The following is a 21,445-nucleotide window of genomic DNA, read 5'->3' as shown; positions in this document are numbered from 1 at the left end:
GGGGACTGGAGCATCTCCCCTAGGAGGAAAGGCTGAGGGAGCTGGGCTTGTTCAGCCTGGAGAAGAAGAGGCTGAGAGGGGACCTCATCAACACGTACAAATATCTCAAGGGTGGGTGTCACGAGGATGGAGCCAGACTCTTCTCAGTGGTGTCCAGCGCCAGGACAAGGGGCCATGGGCACAAACGGAGACATAAGATTTCAGTTGAACGTGAGGAAAAACTTCTTGACTTTGAGGGTGCCCGAGCCCTGGCCCAGGCTGCCCAGGGGGGCTGTGGAGTCTCCTTCTCTGGAGATATTCAACCCCCACCTGGACACTGTCCTGTGTAACATGCTCTAGGAGAACCTGCTTGAGCAGGGGGGTGGGATGGGTGAGCTCCTGAGGTCCCTTCCAACCCTTGCGATTCTGTGATTTATTTTTTTCCCCCCTAATACACACAACTACCCGGTGGCTACTTGCATTTAGAACCCTTGGTTTCACACCCCCCCCAGCTTATATCAGCTCCTGATTTAGAATCAAGGACATGGTTTATCCAGCACTGTACATACACAGTTAAGGTCACAGCCACAAAACCCAGAGCGGAAAAAAAACCCAAAAAACAAACAAACAAACAAACAAAAAAGAAACTCAAAGAAAAGGCTCCAAGGGTTAGGGGATGTTGAGCCGAAAAATGTTCCGTCAGGTTCTGCTTCGGCCACGCTGGAGCTGCCTGCGGTGGCGGGGGGAGCGGGTGAATGAGGTGCCCAGGAAGGCGGCTGGGTGCCAGCCGGGCAGCGTGACCCACCCCCGGCGGCTGTTTCCAAGGGTCCTCAGCACAAAAACACTGGAAAAGCTGCTAGTGTAGGTCTGCCAGCGCGGGGGAGCCTTCCTGGAGGGGACGATGCTTCGTGACCGGGGTAGCAAGGGGGAGGCGGAGGAGAGGACCGAGCTGAACTTGGCAGTCGCTCTGCCCGGGGGATTGCAGTGTTCCCCCGCCGTGGGGGTGCCTCCGGGCTGCACAAGAGACCGTGCGGCCTCGGCGGATTAAAAACATCCCCGCTTCGTAGAGCAAATCGGGGTCGAGCTGCTGCTCCAGGTGCCGACAGACCAGAAAAGGAATCGTACATGATCAGACGCTGCCTGAGGATGCGCCATAACCGGCTCTGCAGCCAAGAAATGCCATTTTTAGACTAAAAAAAAAATAAAATAATAACATCTCCCAAAGAGTTCAGCATGCTCCTTGCAGCGTTTTTATCTTTCTCCAGCCATGGGGAGGACATTATTCTGAATTATAACCTGCTGTATGGACTGTGCACTGGTATAAAGGGCTGTGAGGTTGTTGTAAAGGTTCTCAGGGTGTCAGGCACCCGGTGGGGACCGTGCAGCGGTGGAGGGCACACCGGGACCGGCGATGGCGTGAACGTGGCTCTGTACCCAGCAGTGGGTCTGGCATTTGGTGGGAGCGCTCACATCGGCCCCACGGGCATCTTTGTCAAGGACTTTTGCAGCACTTTAAGCCGGGTTTAGCAAAGGGGCTGTGCTGGGGCAGCGGGAAAGCAAGCGCCTTGTCGGCTGTCGCACACGGCTCGGAGGAAGGTCTGCCTGCAGAGCCCAATTCCTTGGCTCTAATTACAGGAATGGGTGGCTTTTTCCTTCTCAGGCTGAAAAATTGGCCCAAACTCCTGAGAAACCGCAACACAAATGTCTGACGCTGTTCCACACGGTCTTCAGTGAAAAAAAAAACCCTCCTGAAATTAGCCCTTGCCTACCAAAATAGGCAACACCACTTCAAAAAGGAAGAGAGGGGGGAAAAAAACCGAAACGCAGGGCTTCACAGGGAAAGCACTTGCAGCCTCAGGGTTTCTCTAAGCGCTTTGCCGTGCCTGCCGGCTCAGCCAGCGTTTGGTCCGTGATAAAGCCGGTTTTGCCTGGGGAGGTGTTGGCCCCACAGGGATGCTCCTTGCTGCTCCATCCCGGTGGCAGTGTGGTCTGCATCCACCTCCTGCGATGGGGAGCCCGGCACGCGGGGATGGTTGCATCATCTCCATCACTCCTCCTCCATCCTCTTAATTTTTTTTCCCCTGTGAATATTAAGCCAAGCTTGGCTTGAAGCCTGGGAGCGCTTCGGCAGCACCTCGTACACCTCAGTGCTGTTGGCTCCAGGTTATATTTATCGTGTTTTTCCCCAGGATGCAAAACATCCCAAGCTCATCGCAAAGGCGTTGCATTTAGCAGCATCTGCTGGGTTGCCACTGACCCCAAGCTGGAGGCCACCAGGAGCTTTCTTGCAAGGAAGCACGGTCTGGCGGGGACTGAGCACAACCCCTGCAGACGTTCAGAGCCGTGGTGGTGGAGCAAAGAGACGATACCAGCCTGCTGGTGGTGAGGAGGAGGGTGATCTGCTCTGGGCCCCATCCCATCCCATCGGATACCCGGGTGGAAGGAGCCGGACCAGGCAGTGCCTTTGCAGAGTGGCTGATGGGTCCCTGGGGAGTGGATGGCTCTTGCACCACCTAAATGAGCCTGCGGCTGGCAGGAAAACGCTTCTAAACCAGAAGTGGGAGACGTTTACAAGTTGTAGGGGATCCGTGTGCCAGCGTGGCTTGCGCTTTGGAGCGGTGGTTTCCTCTCTTTGTTCGTCTGGCTCGCACCGCCGCGGCGCTCAGAAAGGCAGGCGTGCCTCTGGCCATCTCCTGGAAGCTTATCTTACCCCAGAAGAATATATGAGATTTCCTTTTTAAATTAAAGCTTAATATTTTTGCAATAATAAAAAAAAAAGAGGCTTGGTTATAAGGTTATAAACTCGTACTTGGTTTTCTGGTAACAGACGATAGGACGAGGGGGAATGGTTTGAAGTTGCGCCAGGGCAGGATTAGGTTGGACATTAGGAAAAACTTCTCACCAAAAGGGTTGTCAGGCTCTGGAATGGGCTGCCCAGGGAGGTGGTCGAGCCCCCATCCCTGGAGGGATTTAAAAGAAGGATAGATGGGGTGCTTAGGGCCAGGGTTTAGTGGTGGGATGGCAGGGTTAGGTTAAGGGTTGGACTCGATGATCTCAAAGGTCTTTTCCAACCAAAGCGATTCTATGGTTCTATGATTCTTCTGCTGAAGTTAAAGCACACGTAGACTGAGTAAATGACTTGTCCCAGCTCAGCCACCAGCAGCCCTGGGGTCACCTTGGACCATCCAAAAAGCTCACAGGACTGCCAAAAGCAGGGAAGGACCTACGCTAAACGGACACTTAGAGAATCATGAGCTACATCCTCTCTTTCAAGAAAGTGAGGACATGAACACAAGCAGCTGCGTTAATCAATATGCACACTTATTAATCCCCTTTCTGAGGGTTACAAATTAGAAGAGGGAGAGGTGTGTGCATGCTGGGCAGGGGCCAGCCCTGGGCTCACAGCATTTTGAAGCCTGAGTGCTGATGGAAACTGGTAAGAGGGTTTGCAAGAAACCATGTTGCTCACTGGCGTCTGTTACAGCCGGAACGGCTTAAGCGGAGCCTAAAGTTAGGCCAGTGCTAAGACCTCTTAAATAATCTATGTCTGGTACCAAGAGTAGCTGGGGTGGTTTCAAAGAGCTGGTGACTTTTTTCGCTTGCAGCATCCTTCGCAGAGGAATTCTCCCTACCGCATCTCCCGAGGTTGTGTGAATTGACTCATAGTTCAGTAAAAATGCTTGTGGTTTAGTAAAACATGGTCTGTTGGACTCTGGCCTTGCATTATCTCAGAGAAAGAAGTGGAACTAATTTTTATATGTTGCACTGGATGATTTCTAATTGTTCCTGGCCGTCCTGCGGAGTTCATTATTTCTCCTCCAACCGACACCAGCTTCTAATTAGGGGATGTAAAATTAAGATGGAAGAGCATCAGTTTGCAAGGGTATTGCTGCTCAGGAAGGAATCTGGGCTGGATTTAAGCCAAAAATATCCTCTTGTTTGCAAGATTTGGGTGGGGAGAGGATGGCTCAAATGCTGCATGGTATCAGCCCTGTAAGAGGGAGCGCTAACGGAGCAGCCTTCCCCCTCCTAAAAGGGGGCAATTAGCTCCTGGCCTCCTTGCCCGTTCCCCTGCATCTCTCATTCATTCAAAGGGCACCGATATTTCCTAAACCCAAGTTTTTGCTACGGCAAATTTGGGGTGGCTTCTCCACGCCGGGGTGTGCGACCGCAGCTGGGGGCAGCAGGCACAGAAGGGGCTCTGGGTGGTGCTGCTCTGGTGATGCATTTCAGGTGATTTATCAGGTTTTTCCCATATTTGCTCCCATTTATTTTTTTTTTAATGCTAAATATTTTTTTCTCCTGGGAGGGTGATGTGACATCTCCAGGGCCCCCTTGCGGTGCTGCTTTTGGGGTACAATTGCAAAGCCAAGAGCTGAAATAGCTTGGCCAAGACCTTCTTAAATCCATGTATTTCGCCATCGGGATGCATCACAACTTTAGGAAACGTAACACTGCTCTGAAAACAATCCCAGCTCCTCATTGACATCCTTTGCTGCCAGGAGACTTCTGGAAGATGCTTCTATAGCTATTTAATGGGAAGGGAACAAATTCTTCACCATAAGGCATCCCCTTGCTTCCCTGAGCAGCGTTAGCGTTATGGTCTGGTAGAAGAAAAGCTTTCAGAAATCGGAACACTTGAGACATTGCAGAAATCCAGAGGTTTTCAGCCTCATCCATCAGCCACGTGTGGCACCGGCTGCTTTTTACAGGTGCTTAATAAATGCAAACGAGCTCCGGTGTTTTTCTCTCCCCTCCTTTTATAACCCCGCTACTTGCTCATTCTCATTCCACTTCTGGTCAGCAGAGATGGCTTTGATGGCAGGTTTTCCCCCAGGCTTTAGCTAGGAATTAAACCTGGCTTAATATGTACAGCATGGTAGACCTGGTTGGGGGTTTGCCACCAAGACTCGTTTATATTTGGAAATAAGACGTGGAGGAGCCGTGAGTGGTTTTGATGAACTCCTAGCATGGCAAAAAAGGGGGTTAGGGACCTTTAGTGCTTTGGTGCTTTAGGAGGAAAAGCAACGAGAATGAGGAATTTCCCCCAGGTTTTGTACAGAGTTAAGAAATTTGATTTGGAAAAAAAAAAAAAAGAAGGAAAAGTTTTTGCTTCAGTTTCAGATGGGCTGAAAGGTCGTTTTAACTCTGTCCTCAGATTTCCCTGGAGCAGAAAATCTGCTTTCCATTTCATCTACCCCGCAATGAAGCTTACAGCCGCTAATTTTGAGGAATTAGTGTCTTTCTGCAGAGTTTGCTCTCGTCTCTAGAAATGAGTCCTTGTTAACAGGCCAACGCAGATGTTTTGTTAGCCGTCACGATGTGAACCCCACATCTGTACCCAGGGGCACATGGAAAGTAGCAGCGTTGCCTTGGGTTGGATGCAAACCAGAAGAGCCCTTCCCAGAGCGCAGGATCCAAAACTTGTCCCAGTTATCCCAGCGGACACAGCGCGGCTGAGCAACCGCTAAATCCCACCATCTTTTTGGTCTCAGTTATCAGGAAACAGCTCCCATGAAGTTCAACCAATTTCATTGAGACTAACTACAATAAAGCATTAAACAAATGTTTTACGTCCTAAGTCCGTACATTAAAATACATTAACTGCATTTATGGTTTAACCAACAGTTTAGTGACTTTGTGAATGATGGAATTTGAATTTTTTAAGCCAACAGACCAATCTTTTCCTATATTTTTCATTACAGGAAACAAAGATAGTTTGTCCATATCCATCTTTTCCTCTGAGTGCCAGGTATTACCCCTACTAACCAACAGACCCGAGCAAAAGATACCTAAATCTGTAAGGAGGTACCTAAAAATGAATGAGACAGTATGGAAGAAGAGCAGTGAAAAGGGGAGATCATTTGGTTAAAAATTGTGTTTAAAAATCTATTCAAGTTGCAACATTTCTACCAAAAAGTGGCAGAAAATCTAAGATTTGGGGGTATAATGCTTCAGCATACAGAAGATATAGTCCTCTGCCTGACTGAAAGGCAAGTAAATATCCACCCGTTGGAAAGCCTTTCCTGAGAGATGACTCCAAATCACAGGAGCTGGTGCATCGCTCTTTTCCTAGCGCTGTTAAAATTACTTGTTAAAAACAAATTTACCTTTGGTGGCATTGAAATTTCAGCCAGGAAATACAAGCACATGGAAAAACAAATCCAAAGCTTTCCAAAGATAATTTTTTTGCGGGGCAGGGAGCTCTTGTGGATGTATTTTTACCATTGCTTTGGGTGTTTGCTTTTGTGGAGGGTTAGAAGGTTGGAAGTGTGGAAGCAGACCTGGTGGGCGGCTGAGCTGGGATGCTCACCTGAGTGCAAGGTCTTGGTAGGACTCCACAAGGCTTTGACATCTCTATGGATGATGAGTACCTCCATGGTGACGTTAGGCAGATGTGTAAATGCGTAAGGCTCCGGGGCGTAAGCCAAGTCCTGGGTCTGTGTGAGGACATTCCCATCCTGGAGATTTTTATGCCTTTCCCAGAAAGATACAGGTCCGGATGATTTTAGCGGGGTGAGTTTCATAGCCTCAGTGTAGTTGCTTGACAGTTCCCATTACACCTGCAAGAGCAGCGGTGCCTTCCCTGCCGGGGAGACGACCGCCCAGGCTCCAGGGTTGATGAGAAGCAGCAGCCAAGCACCCAACACGCTCCCGTGCTCAGGTCTGCTGTCGGTACGGGATTCCTCATGGGGAAAACCTCCAGAGCTTCTCGATTTGGGCTTTTTTTTTTCCCTAGAGCTGCAGTCCACGCGATAGCTTTCCTTAAGCAACCCAACATAGCTCATGTAACCCCATCTCCTTGCAGGTACTCCCGTCCCCTTTGCTTCCTGGGAGGCAAAGCCAAGAGCTCAGGGTAGGGTCCAGGTAGCCGCAGGCACCGCGAAGCCATCAGCGAGGCACCGTGGCCAACCACCACGCATTTTTATGATTTCATTTAATTTTTTTTCGGGGGACTCTGCTGCATCCCGGGCCGCGAGGGGGGAATAACCTCTTTGATTTTATTTTTTTTTCAGTTCTCTCAGGCCAGACACACCACAGCCCTTTGAAACGCTCTGTGTCCCTTACCCCACCCATGAATGTGCCAAACCAACCTCTAGGACATGGATGGATGTCTCATGAGGACTTACGAGCTAGAGGACCCCAGTGCATCCCTTCCGATCATGCCCCCCTGTCTCCACAAAGCAGTGTAGCCTCTTCGGGAAGTGGTGGGAGTGAACATTTAGAAGATCAGCCTTCCGCTCGTAACACATTCCAGGAGGAAGGGAGTGGGATGAAAGGTGAGTGAAAAACCAGACGCCTCCCCCCCCCGCTCCAGCACCCAGAGGCAGGAGGGGACAAAGCCGTTTTCCCGGCAGCGCGGGGCTCAGTTGGCGGTTTTGGGTGAGAGTTCTCGTAACCAAACGGGGCCTTTCAGCGTTTCTTCCCAGCTTAGGAATTTAGGTTTAGGGGAATAAGTTCAGTTTTCTTTCAAGCAGCGGCTGCTCCTGATCTGGTGTCTTACAGTTGGGTGCCGGTGGGCTGGTTTTGCCCAAAAATCCTGCAAGCTGCCAGCTTTCCAAAAAGCTGGATTTTGTTCCATAGCCTATGGCTTTCGGCTGCGAGTGGTGCTCTTTTCTCTCTCCTTGGTTTTTGTTTTTTTTTTTTTTAAATTATGGTGAAAAATAGCTTAGCATAGGTTTAGCAAGCCAGCTGTGATTTACCATCATGGTGTTTGGTACCTACCAAGTGTTTGGGGACGTTTTGGCTTAGGGTACTTGTTCACAGTGAATTTATCCTGTGTATCTGGTTGTCTTTCCCGTTACACCTGCATCTCACGGAAACTCTTAGCAATAAATGTGTGTGATCCTGTTGGTAAACAAGGCAGAAACGAAACCCTGTTGCTGCAGTCAAAGATGGAGAGCAAACTTCAGGCCGTAGAGGAATAAATAGATAAAAACTGGGCAAACACATAGACTGCATATCCCAATAAACAGCCAAAATGACTGAAAATGAACCCGCAGCTACCCGAGACTGATTTAAACGACTGCAATTTTGGGTAATGCAAAGCGACTCCGTTGGGTAAACACCGATGTCGTAACAGAGTAAGGAAACAATCGCGTTTTTTAAATAGGCACAAGGTCTGATATTATTCTCATTACAGACACATCTAGATACGTATGAATCTCTGCAATGTGGAGTTGTGTTTGGCTTGGCACTGCGCGACTTTGATGCGCATGAAATAAATGCATGAAACACCACCCCCCCCTCACGGTTCCCCGGTGGGATGGATGCTGGGGGCTCAGCCCTCTCCCTGGCTGGACTTTGCACCGCAGCGTTGCTCTGGGGGGAAGGCGATGGGCTGTAGATGTGATGGGAGAGTTTGCTGAGCCGGGCTTTGCTTCTCAGTGGCTCCGCTTGCTCCCGAACGCCAACTCGGGTAGCGTGTGGGGGTTGTGTTGGGTCCAGCGGTGCTGCAGGCGCTGCCTGCCCGTGGATCTCACTGCGTGCCTGAGCTCACGGCGGAGCGGCCGGCAGGCTCGGAGGCATCACCCTGAGCATGTTGAAGACTAAGCTGTGATCAACGTAAAGGATCCCCAAGGCTTTCCGTACCGGGTCCTGCAGTCTCTCAGATCAAGGAGACCCTTGTTAGGAGCTGGTGGTGCAGAGGGGTCTATTTAACGTTACGTTTATCCAGGTTTCTGGTGATGGGACTGGGGAGGAGACTGCAGGGAGCTTGGCTCCCTGTGATCCACAGCTGCAGCTCTGGGACCTGCGTGGACGGAAACTTCCCAGTGCAATGCAATCGATCTGTACAGCCAAATCTGCAAAACCCAAAGGCGCTATTGCCCAGGCTGACATAGAATCATAGAATCACAGAATTGTTTAGGTTGGAAAAGCCCTTTAAGATCATCAAGCCCAACCATTCCCCTAACCCTGCCATCCCACCACTAAACCATCTCCCTAAGCACCTCGTCTGCCCGGCTTTTAAATCCCCCCAGGGATGGGGACTCGACCCCTTCCCTGGGCAGCCCCTTCCAGAGCTTCACAGTCCTTCGGGGGAAGAAATTTTCCCCAGTGTCCAACCTCACCCTGCCCTGGCACAACTTGAGGCCGTTTCCCCTCATCCCATCGCCCATTCCCTGGGAGCAGAGCCCGACCCCCCCCGGCTCCCCCCTCCTCTCAGGCAGTTGTAGGGAGCGATGAGGGCTCCCCTCAGCCTCCTCTGCTCCAGGCTGAACCCCCCCAGCTCCCCCAGCCACTCCTCAATAATCAATTAAATAAACCCCAGATATTAAGACAGCACATTGCTGCTGCAGCAGCCCCCCCTGGGAGAGATGGCTGCCCTTCCTCGGGCCGTCCCTTCCCGGGCATCCTCCTTCTCTGGAAGAAGGTTTGCAAACATCTAAACCTGGTTCCCCCCGTTGCGGAGTCAGCCGGTTTGCTTTTATCCCGCTGTCCGGGGACGTGCAAAACAGATGTCGGCAGCCTCTGGTGTCTACGACTGTCGCGCCCCCCCCCCCCGCCGCTGTATTTTCTTCAGGCTGAAACAATCCAGTTTCTTCCCAGATGGTGTTTTCTAAACTTGGGGTTGTTCATGCTTATCTCCGCCGGGGTTTTTCCAGAAAGTCCGTGTTTTATTGAAGATGCGTTGCCCAAAACTGGACTCGGGAGCAGGGCAGAGTCTCGCTTGCCATACAGACAGCGTTCCTGTGGCTGTATAGCTCAGCGTCCTCAAATAACACCCCCCGTGGGCTGCGTGTGACCCATTGTATCCCCACAGCTTTCCTGCAAAAAAAAAAAAGGGACTGCCCGTTCCCTGCCCTCGGTTCGTGCCGTTTCTTGTTCCTACAGAAACGCGCAACTTTGTGCATTTTTATTGGGTTGCATCTTATTTCATCCAGACCGGCCGCTGGGTTTGCCAAGTCCCTTCTCTGAATTGCAGCCACGTCTCCCCGCGTGCCTGCAGGCTCCTGTGGCTTGGTGTCACCTCCATCTCCGGCCAGCTTGCTCCTTCTTTCACACCCTCCACGGCATCCAGGAGGGTAGTGGGGAAACCAAACCCATGACAGACCCCTGTCCAACGGCGCTTAGCAGTTCGCCTCCCTTAAGGTCACCTATTTCTCTCCTCGCCATCTATCTTCGTGCTGAAGGAAAAGTGCCCTTTGGCTTTTTCCCAGCCCCTGGTTTCTCCAGGGGCAGATGCAGACACTTTGTTCCCTACGGACCCCATCTGTCTGTCCATCTGTCCCTTCCCGGGGCACAGCTCGGGGTGCATGGGGAGGAGGTTTTGGGTGGAGCTGGGGGTTTCTGCTGTGAGTACGCCCATGGCTTAGCATGGTGTGCCCTAAGGGCACTTCTGAAGATGTCCTGTGTCTATATTGGCCTGCACGTATATATGGCAGGGTGAATTATTTTCCTTCTAATTTTCCATGCCAGCACCCGGATGGACGCGTGCCGGCCGAACTGCGGCGTTTAATGCATACAGGGGACGATGTATGTGAGCAGCATGCAAGCCCTCGGTTTGCTGCTCGCGTCAGGCGCAGCGTTTCTGACAGCCGTGCCGTGACTTTGCAATTAGCTCCTGGTAATCAGTGATTAAAGAGTCGCTCCGCGGGCGGGTGGCTCACTGCTCCCTGGGGAGCGTTAGGATGTTTGACTTTCCAAGGACCGTGAAATCGCCTTAGATGACCTCCCCAGCCCACTCCGGGGATGCCATCCCTGCTGGCAAGGGGGCTTGGGGACCATCTTAGCTTCCCAAAATTAGGAGGTAGTCCGGGGAGGCTGATGCGAAGAGGAAGAAGAGCTGCTTTGACCCTCTGCGAAGGTTGGAGATGGGTTTTGTGCCAGGTGTAATATCTATATGAAGTGACATCTCTCTTCCGAAAGTATCCCCGTGGGCTTGCCGGCGGCACGGACGTGCACCAAAGGCAGATGTCCCCAGGGGACACGGGATCAGGCAGACTTTTAATGTGCCGTCATTAAAATGGCCTGGCTTTGTGTTAAAATGAGGTTGAGATTCGAGCCTGCCAGTCCCGTGCTAGAAACAGAGGGCTTTCTGCTAATAGCTTTTAATTTTTCTAAGCAGAAGATCGATTTAAGAGGCCTTTGGTAGCAGGTTTTAGGGCTGCTGCATGTCGGGAATTTTGGAAAATGGCAAATTTCAGCCTCTCCATGCTCAGTAACTGCTTTGCCCCTGTGTTTGATGTGGGGTTGATCTTCTCCTGTGCAGCATTTGAGGATTTGACCTCATCAATACATACAAATATCTTAAGGATGGAAGTCAAGAGGATGGAGCCAGACTCTTTGCAGTGGTGCCCAGCGCCAGGACAAGGGGCAATGGGCACAAACGGAGACATAAGAGGTTTCAGTTGAATATGAGGAAAAACTTCTTTACTCTGAGGATGACGAAGCACTGGAATAGGCTGCCCAGGGGGGCTGTGGAGTCTCCTTCTCTGGAGATATTCAAAGCCCGGCTGGACGCTGTCCTGTGTAACATGCTCTAGAACCTGCTTTAGCAGGGGGGTGGGACTGGGTGATCTCCTGAGGTCCCTTCCAACCCTTGCGATTCTGTGATTCTGTAATTTCATGGAAACACGAATCCTGTTGTGTGCCAGAGGACAGAGAGCGTGAGCAAAATGCAGAATTTTTGGGGCTGTTTGCATCCTCTGCTTGGATGCAAGTGAGGTTTGGGGTCAGCCTGGGCAGTGGGCAGCAGAAGACTTCTGGCAGATGTAAGAATTGCTAGAACTGTAAGAATCAGAACCAAACCGATGGTCCGTCTTGCCCTGTCCACTCCAGCGATGAGGTGTTGGTTTGGGAAGAGGTCTGTGACGATCCTTGGCTTGCATCTGGCACTCGGCAGCATGGGGCTTTCTGGACAGAAATGACCCATCCTGCGGGATGTCCCGGCAATGGGACTGTCCTCCTCGTGTCCTCTCATCCCTTTCTGAAGCAAGTCCTCACACTTTGCAGGCAGATCAGCCTAGAAAACTTCTGAGGTTGGGTGCGTTAATGAAGGTTATTGGACATGGCCATGAAGGTTGTCCTGATGCTGGCCTTGGGGTTGGTGAGCAGAGCACCAGCACCCACAGCAGTCCCAGCCTGGCAGCAGAAGCCCATAGTGGGTAGAAAACCCTCCTCAAAACATTGCAATCCCCCATTCCTCCTCCCCCCCTTCGTGGGCACATTGGGCAGAGGAACCCCACCGACTCAGGATGATCAAAGAGAGGGGAGATGTGGCTGTTAATTCGTATTTAGCCCCAAAAGAGACATTTCCTCAGCTTCCACCTCTTCTCTCCATTCAAGGTGTGAGGTTTTGTGCAGTTTGGGGCTGAAACACTGGGTTTGCACTGTTACTGCACCCGGCGCGGGTTGAGAGGAGGCTCCCGGGAGTCTCCCTGGTGGGGAAGGGGACCCAGACCAAGGGACAGGGGGTATGGCTGGGAGCGGAGCACACGGGCTCTGTCAGCTGAGGCAGAACTACTGTCAGGTGGAAGGTGCTAAATAAAGCAGGTCCCGATTTGGCACAGCATTTGAAGCCTTTAGGATGCAAAGCAAAAGCATCATCACGGGCACGGTGGCATGCTGCAGTGCAAATATCTGCAGCCCCCTCCCCCCCCATGGGGTGTCACCATGGGCCCCCCAAACCTGCAAAACCCCGAGTAGCTGCTGGGCAGGCTGGAGTGGGGGACGCTTCTCCGTGGAGGACACCCCATCATGGGTCTGGTGGGGTTTTGCATGTCGCAGAGGAAGGATCCTCCTCCCAGGTCCTTCCCTGTGTAACCTCGCTGATGTCAGGAGGATAAAAGTATTTTTGGGTACCCAGCCAGCCAGGCACAGAGGTGCTATGCTGCAGATAATGAGTGGGAAGGAAGAAGTCATTTCAGTCGGTGCATTTTGAGGAGCCAAGTCACCCTTCTGAAACAGGTTGTGGGACCGTCCTTGACGGCACGTAATTTTTCCATGCTCAAAAAAAAAAAAAATCCCTTCATTTCTCTTTAAGCGTCCGTTTAAATTTTTGGTACATACCTTCTTCCTTCACACCATAAATCAGTGTCTGCCAACTGCAAAAAAGCCATTTGCTTGTCCTAAGCTCGACGACACTTTTAGCTTCAGTGGTTCCCACGTTCTCTGGAAAAGGGCAGCGAGGAGCTTGCCCATGCAGCGGCACGACGCCGGCTCCCTGTGGCTAATTCCCAGCGGCTCAGCCGCAGAAACCCAACCTCTGAGGTCATGCCCTCATCTGGGGGCTGGTCCCTCCAACCATCCACATCCACAGCACCATGTCCTCATCCAGGGTCTGGTTCTTCCTACCATCCATATCCATAGCACTATATCCTCCAAAAGGTCCGTGAAGTTCAGTAAGGTGCCCGAAGCACCGGTGGGGTGGCGGATGGCACCCAATGTGTTGCTGTCGATGCTAGTGTGCGTGGTTAAGCAGTGTCATGAGCTCAACGGGAGCTCTCATCTCCTTACCTTTGTGCTGCAGATGTCCCAGCGTGGTTGAAGAGCCTCCGGCTGCACAAGTACGCCGCCCTCTTCTCGCAGATGACGTACGAGGAGATGATGGCCCTCACCGAATGCCAGCTCGAGGCACAAGTACGTCCCACGTCAGCCTTTAAGGGATCGGCCGTGGTCCCCGCTCCTGTGCAGTTGGTAGATGAGACACCTCCAGCGCCCCTTTTTGCGTCTTCACGTGGAAGGCGTTTTGCCCACAGGTGGTTGCAAAGCAAGCAGAGAAAGGCAAAATGGGTCTTGGGGAGTGAAAAACCCCACACTATACCTGAAAAAGGCCTTGTCCCAGATTTTTTTACTGGAGTCCCAGCGTGAAAGTCCCATCACTGGGAGCTGCGCTTGGGTTTTTGTGGGGTTGGGATTAAGTTTAGGAGTTGAGGGGCACAGTCTGCAGTACCCAGCTCCTTTAAAGCCCGTGAGGCATTGGTGGCCAATTGCCTTGTTAACTTTTGAAAATGTCCCCACTTTCAGATTTACCTCTGCATTATCCTCAGGATGGCGAGGACCGGTCAGCACCTTTGCTGTCACTGGTTGAGATGTGCCAGGGAGGGACAGAGTAGCCAGCAATCTCTGATCTTCAGCAAGTCTCTAAGTGATTTTCTATGTCCCCTACTAATCCCTGCACTCAGAAATTTGATTCATTTATAGCAGCCCTTTTCATTTAGGGGCGGAAGGATTTGGGCTGAGCCGCTGTCCTGTGGAAGTGTTAACGCCAGGTTTTGTGCTGTTTTTTGCAGAACGTTACCAAAGGCGCAAGACACAAAATAGTCATCAGTATCCAAAAGCTAAAAGAAAGACAAAACCTGCTCAAATCTTTAGAAAGGGTAAGTAATCACAACAACTTCCATATTTCCTCCTTTTCAAGAAGCTGGGAATTAATCCTGGGGTGAAGAACTCTTCGGTTGTGTGTGTTGTCAGGATCTTTTGCAGAGAAATCTGTTGCTGGCTTTGCTGCACCAGAGTGGTGTCTCCAACACTTCTGTACCAGATGCAGGTTTTATTGGGGGCCGTGTTTTGCAGAGTGGGTCCTAATCCATCCCCAGCACTCATGCAGCTGGGGTGGAGATAACCTGCAGCGCTGGTACAAACCCTGCCCAGCCCCAGGGCGCTTGGAAACACCCGAGCTCTGGGTGCTGGTGGGCACCATCCCAGCAACACTGATGGGAAGGTGGTCACCCATCCACTGAACCGTGGTGCAGGACCAGTTCTAGCTGCACCAGCCACCATGGTCCTCTCTTCCAATGGAGAACCAGCAGGGCAGAGCCTTTAGCCCCTGGTTATCCCTCGGACACTCGGTTGGCTTTCCCATCTCGATGCCACTGTCCCTCTCAAGGGACCCTTCTATGCACAGCAGTCCTCACAGGGTCCCCTGAGCCCAGCCCCTACCTCTCCATCCCCAAAAAGAGATGGGATTTTCCAGTGTCTGGTCAGGTCAAAGGCCACTGTGCTTTTCTGGAGCATCACACGGGCAATCTTGTCCCCAGATAAAAAGCCAGGCACCCACGTCGGTGCCCGAACAACAGCTTGAATTTCCAAGGAGAATAAACAGAAACTTCTTTCTCCCTTCAACAAAAGCATAAACTCGGCAGAAATGGCTGTCAGAGGAGCCCCAGCACTGCAGACTGGCTGGGAGCAGCTCACCCAACCTCTTGCTATTTATTATTGCAATATTATATTATATTTAATTGCACCATCTTCAAACAGCAACTTGCAGAGCTTCCCGCTAGGGGCTTTTAAATACTTATGTGGTGTGTTGCTATTTATTGGTGTTTTTGTTAGCTCACTGCTTCGCTATTTATTTATAATACGGGATTGTACTCAGAGTATGGCAGGAGCTAATAAAGCCATATTTACCTCCGTATATTAATAATAACTATTAAATCCAAGAGACAGCCTGCTGGATTGAGCTTGCTTCGGCAATGTGTTTTCCAGGCGATTGCACAGCCTCTTCCCCCGCTTCTCTGCCTGCGTTTTGAAATATGGTATTGATTGACTGGTGCGGTGCGGGCAGCTTAAGCCCAGTTCAGCTGCCACAACCAGCCACGCATGCTGTAAAATCCGGGAGATAAGTGGCAGGGTCTGCTTTTGAGCCCTCCTGGGGTGGGTTTGGGCTGCGGGGCTGTGACCCTGTCCCTCTTTGGTGGGGCTCAGAGCTCCCTGCGAGCTGCTTTACTTGGGAGGAGACGTCTCTGGTTTTCCAGGCTTCCCATCCAATTTCTTTTTTGCTAAACAAGAGCATGTGTGGGACTTGATTTTTTTTGGGCAGTGTCTCGCTGCTCAAGATTGCTGCTTTCATGGAAAGAGCTGCTCCACCCCTCGCCACCGCTTAGCAGAGTGGGATTTTTTCCCCCCAAAATAGTGCCCAGCAGACTGATGCCAGGTCTTCGAGAGAAGTGGAGCTGAGACATCCGAGAGCGAGCTGGGGGTGCAGTGGGAATTAGGGTGCACGACCATTTCGGGGCTTCAGCTGGCTCGCAGGCAGCCTGCTTGCCCGCTCTGTGTCTCTGCCCTAGGCACAGCCAGGACTCACCCCAAAAGCCGCCCCTTCCCAAGTGGTGTCCCACAAGGCAGACCCTGCAGGAGCCTGCGATGAGCTGTTCTGGTCCAGGCTGTGTTAAAAATAAAATGCAATTCTTTCCCATCAGCTTTTCAATGTGGGAGGGGGATCTGACAGTAGAAAGGGAGGATCCAGGCTGGTAACTGAGAGCAAGGCTGGGGGTGTACCCAAATCCTCGCCCTCCCAAGTGGACCTCCCCCGGGATCTCCAAGCTGAATGGTTTTGCTATAGGGATATAAGTTCAGCTGCAGCCTCGTGGTCTCCCCTTCTGTGACCACAACCTGCCCTGCTTCCCTTGAAACCTTCCCTTTCCCCTCTGCAGCCCGTCCCAGCGCGGACAGGGCTGTCCCTGCTTGGCTGCTGCAGGGCGAGCTCCTGCATCCCGGCGTGGTCCTGGGCTCTGCGATGCTCCCGGGGCACAGGGATGCTATGGCAAGCTCTTTGGGCAGGACAGTTAATGGAGAGCCGGGCTTGAAGGCAGTGCTGGAAACTGGATAGAAGCCCACGTTAAAAAATATAACTGAAATGAAACAGGGCTGAAATGTCACGGCTGTGGGATTGCTGGGTAAGGAGCAAGATACCTGCTGGTCTGGGCATTGAAATCTCACAGGATGAGTCACTCTCATGGGGTTTGTATCTTCCTGATGGAAATTTGGAAACGCTGAAGCTGGATCGTTGCTGGGTTTGGGTCCCAGTGGTTGACAGAGCACATCTGTCTCTGGGGATTCGGGTCTGAACATATCCATGGATAATCAGGCACAGTCTCTGCAGCAGCTCCACGCTCCCCTGCTCTAAGCAAAAGACTCGGTGAATGAAACACGGCTGTCGAATACGGACTGCAGCAGGGTCCTGGAGGAGGAGTGAGGCCACCGGCTTTGCTGGGGGTTTTTGGGGGGGGTAACAGGAGGGGTCTGGTTGTCCCTGCAGAGACAAACCCTCTTCTCTCCGCTTGAATCCGCAGGACATCCTGGAAGGTGGCAACTTGCGTGTCCCACTGCAGGAGCTACACCAAATGATCCTCACCCCCATCAAAGCCTACTCCTCCCAAAACTCGAGCACAGAGGAGCACAGCCGGGACGCGGACTCGCATCACCCCTCCTCCCTGATCGGCTCGGACAGCCAAGGCTCTGACTGCAAGGACTCTGCCGCGGGGGGGATGCAGCAGCACCACTTGCCGGGATGCGAGGGCGAGTCGGGGGGGGCCCCTTTGCCCGAAGGCGACCTGCCCGGACAGTTCACCAGAGTGATGGGGAAAGGTGAGCGGCTGTCACTTGGTATTGGCGTCCTCGATAGGGAGAGCGGCCTTGGGGCAGGGTGCCTGCGCTGGCGGCGCCGGCGGCGGCCTTTCCCCGAGCTCCTGCAAGCGGCAGCCCCGGGGGGTGATGATTTTTTGAGGCCCCGTCACTGTGCTGTGGTAAGAGGTAAGAGCGTGGGTGGGGAGGTGGGCAGTGATTTTGGGGAGGGGCAGCGGTGGGATGGGCTGCCTGCCCCAGGTCAGAGGTGCATGGCATCCTCTCCCTTCCCATTCAGATCCCACCGGTCCAGAGGTATTTCCAGCAGCATCCTTCAGCCTTGTTGTGCTTGTGGGGGAGTAGCAATGGTCCATGGGCTGGACGTGAGTGCAAATCAGCTGGGTCCAAGCCCCTTTTTAAGCCCAAATTTAGGTGCAGGACATCCAAAATACTCCGGTGCCGTTCCGTGCTTGGTGCGGGGTGCACGGCTCTGCCTCAGGGTTAACTGGGGGGTGCACAGGAGCGATGTGTGGTAGGGACTGACCTCCTGCGCCACATACAGGGCTCTTCGAGGAAATTTGTATGAGCTTGGATGTGTCCTAACCCCCCTCAGCGGCACCTGAGGTGTCGGTGCTGGCTGCGTGGAGGGAGATCTCCCTGGGGAAGAGGGGAGTCTGGACACAGGCTCCCACAGGATACCAGGAACAGAAGGAAACCCATTGGGATGCCACAAAGAAACATCGGCCCTGTCCCTATTTCAGACCTTGGGTTTTGTGGTTGTTTTTTTTTTTTTTTTTTCAAAAAAAATCAGTGAGATGTTTTCTATATAAAAACTTGGTGCAAAATTTCTCGCCAGCTAATTGCCTGCATGCGCAGACAGCTGTGGGTTGCTGGCCCCGTTTTAAACCCGCTGATGAATTCAGCCCATGCCAAACGCCTCTGTCACACACAAACCTGTACTCATGGCACAAGCCTTGCTGGGACAAGGTGTCCTCCCTGGCCACCAGGCATCCCTGCCCGGGGGTTGTGACAGGAGAGGCTTATTCCTCTGTGACCTCATTTCCACTTGCTTTTATGGCATTCATTCCAAAAGAGGTTAAAATCCATCAGGAAAGGTGGGAATCCGTTTGCAGCGGGGGCAGATTTTGGCAGTGGGAGCAGGAGCTCTCCCAGCACCGGCTCTTGCCTAGGATTGAGAAATAATCCTGTGCCCCTGATTTGCTCAGGTCTAATTTTGATGACTCCAACGGTGTCACTCTGGATTTACACCAACATAACGGAGAACAAAATCTGGTCCTAAATATAGGACAGCATGGCAGGAATTGGGGAAAGGTGTTTTTTCTCGCTGATGAGAAGACTCACCCGTGGGACAAGGGAAAGGGGATGTCGAAGGTGTTCGCTGGACCTCCCTGGACCCCAGCTCAGTGTCCCCATGCCCACTTCTCTTCTTTTGTCTCTTTTTTTTTTTCCAGTATGCACACAACTTTTAGTTTCCCGACCCGACGAAGAGAATATAAGTTCCTATTTACAGCTCATAGACAAATGTCTAATCCACGAGGTGAGTCGTGACGGATCAGCCAAAACTGGTGTTCTCATCACTTAGAAACTGTTTCCAAAGTGTCTGTTTATGTAAACTTTTTTTGTTTCTAACACAAATATTTTTGGGGGGCTATTAATAGTAATTCCAACAGAACAGGGCTGGAGTGGGCGGCAGCTCCAACGCGGTGCATGGAAGTGTTGTCCCCCTTCCCCGCGCTCGCTTAATTGCCAAGACCTGGAGCTGGGAAACCCATCTGGCTCACGGCGGTCTGATCGGCAGCTGGATAAAAGAAAGAAAAAAATCCCAGGATGAAAGTGCAGACAGACCTGGTGATCCCTTGGCCGCCTCCTGTTTCGCAGCACGTGGGCTTGGGATTTTGCAATGGGGGGCTCTGTTCCTGCTCCCGGCGGATCTGCCTTTGCCAGGTGATGATGGCTTGGGATGGCCGAGGCTGTGCCACAGGGCTCTGGCACGCTCCTGCCCGGCGGCAGGGAGGGATGGCCGGCGTCCCCGGTGCCCAACAGCATTTCATGCCCGTGCCACCTGGAAGAGCAAACCTGCTCTCATCGCCTGCCCGTGTGGTAGGGATCCGGGGGCAGATTGCACGCCCTCACAGGAGCTGCAGGCTCTAAATGGTTCTCAGTTATTTGTTTATAAAAAACGAAAACCACTGTCAAAGCACAGAAGAATCTCCTCTGGAGAAGGCTGGTGGCCACAAACCCCAGAATGTACCGCACACCCCGTGGAAGAGGAGAGGGGCAGCTCGCAGCCTTGCGGCTGAAGCCGGTGCCCGAGCCGCGCTTGTGCAAAGGTTTGATCCACGCATCTCTGCAGGGCCAAGCCCAGGGGATCTTGCATCGGGATGAAATAGTTGGATACTGGGGGAAATGCAAGTGCTTCGACATGTTTTTGGAGCTGTGCTCCCGGACACCTCTGTTGATCACGGTGGGGATTTCGGTGCATTTTGCTGGCAGCGCCTGCGGTGTCAGCCAACGTTTGGCCCCGTGAAATACGAGGTGGTGGCACCCACTGTCTGGGCTTGCTGCAAGACTGGTTTAGAGCCGTGGGTTTGGTCTTCTCAGTGCAGACAGGGGCAGTGGTGGATAGCCGGAGGGGCTGGAGGGGCCAGCATGTCTGTTCCCACTTGCTCCCCTCTCAGAGAGCATCGCAGCCTGGAAATGGTGCCTGGACTTTCTGGATGGCCGAGCAGGGCATCGCTAGGGATGAAGAGAGGAGAGAGGATGGTGGGCGCAGATGCCCAGGGCTGGAGAGCAAAGCCAGGAAGACACGGAGCTGCAGAGGGACTCATTTTCCAGGAGCACCTGGGACGGACGTGGTGACGCAGCGTCACCCCACCGGTGCCAGCCTGTGTCCCAGGATCACCATCTGTGTCGGCTCCGGCAGCACCGGGAGAGAACATGTCCTCCAGAGGGTGGTTTGGAGCAATCAAGTCAGGCGCTAATTAGCCTCCAAATTGTCCTCCGGAGACCTCCGCTCCTCTCCGCCGGCGGCACAAAGACATCGGGTGTCTAAAGTTAGCTGTGGTGGGCACGTGGATGTCCCCGTAACCTACACCGCCGCCTGGGGAGTTTTGGGAGGAGGTGTGTCCCCTGCGTGGTGACCTCCGCAGGGAGCCCGGGCAGGTGACGGGGCTCGCCCCGGGTGACCTCCCGCAGAGGCTGTGAGCACCAGGAACGGAGAGCCGAGCTCTGCCCAGCCCCAAGAGGGGGGATAGGATGCAGGATGCCACGGAGCAGCTCTGCTTTCCAAATCCCAGCTTTTTCCCAGCCCGGCAGCGTTTTCTAGAGCCACGTCCAGGTGACAAGTGCCACCACCCAGCGGGGTGGAGCCACCAAACCCTGTGAGGAGCTGTGCTCTCACCCCAGCAGCAAGTGGGGAGCGGGGCGCCGGCGGGTCTGGGGGCTAGGGGGGGTTAGGGGGGAAGCCCTGCTCTGCCCAGGGGGGGTGGCAGCCTCGGGGGCAGAGCCGGGCCATCGCTCTGGGGTGCAGGGGACGCTGCTGGGGCGTTTTCTCAACCTGAGATGATTAAATCCTCGAGAAACGCAAGGGTTTCCCTCGGGACTTGCCGATGGGGCTCAGCTCACGCCACCACCTGCTCCAGCGGCTTTTCTTTACGCGCACACCCACGTATGCATCCCTGCTCGCTTTGTCCAGAAAAATATTAATATGTTTCCTATTTTTTCTCTTTTTTTGGGGGGGGGCAGGCGTTTACAGAGATCCAGAAGAAGCGGCTGCTGTCATGGAAACAGCAGGTGCAGAAACTCTTTCGGTCTTTCCCTCGGAAATCCCTCCTGGAGCTGTCAGGCTATCGGCAGCAGAGGAGGGACGCCAGCTTTTGGGGAGGGACGGATGCAGCGGCCGGGGGGCCCGGCAAGAGCATCGAGAGAGAGACCGATGTCTCCCAGCAGGGAGGGACGGATCCTGCCGGGCTCAGGGCCGCATTTTGGGAGGGGGGAGGGTTGGAAAAGCTTTGGCAATAAAACCCCAGGCGTTGGCTGGGAAGGGAAAGCAGCAGTCAGTTTGCTTGCCGGTGTGGCCAGCGCCTACCCCACCGATTCCCACTCCCTGGCTCCGAAGCCAGCGCTTCCCAGCTGTGCGGCGTCTCCCCGGGGCTGGGCG

At 53.0% G+C, this 21,445-nt stretch overlaps 1 protein-coding gene across 1 annotated transcript in view; it reads left to right on the top strand.

Annotated features, from left to right (window-relative positions):
• SAMD4A (sterile alpha motif domain containing 4A) overlaps positions 1–21,445 on the top strand; it is a 113,977-nt gene that overhangs the window by 83,876 nt on the left and 8,656 nt on the right. Inside the window, exons 4-9 of the mRNA XM_035890723.1 lie at positions 7,005–7,259; positions 13,451–13,560; positions 14,214–14,300; positions 16,995–17,289; positions 18,738–18,823; positions 21,031–21,222. Of these exons, the coding sequence (XP_035746616.1) occupies positions 7,005–7,259; positions 13,451–13,560; positions 14,214–14,300; positions 16,995–17,289; positions 18,738–18,823; positions 21,031–21,222 (1,025 nt within the window). The remainder of the gene's footprint in view (positions 1–7,004; positions 7,260–13,450; positions 13,561–14,213; positions 14,301–16,994; positions 17,290–18,737; positions 18,824–21,030; positions 21,223–21,445) is intronic.

Source organism: Egretta garzetta, unplaced genomic scaffold (genome assembly GCF_000687185.1).
Source record: "Egretta garzetta isolate BGI_Z169 unplaced genomic scaffold, ASM68718v1 scaffold3, whole genome shotgun sequence".
Lineage (NCBI taxonomy): Eukaryota > Metazoa > Chordata > Aves > Pelecaniformes > Ardeidae > Egretta > Egretta garzetta.
The sequence above is the reverse complement of the archived record's forward strand: the minus strand, read 5'-3'. Positions and strand labels throughout refer to the sequence as shown.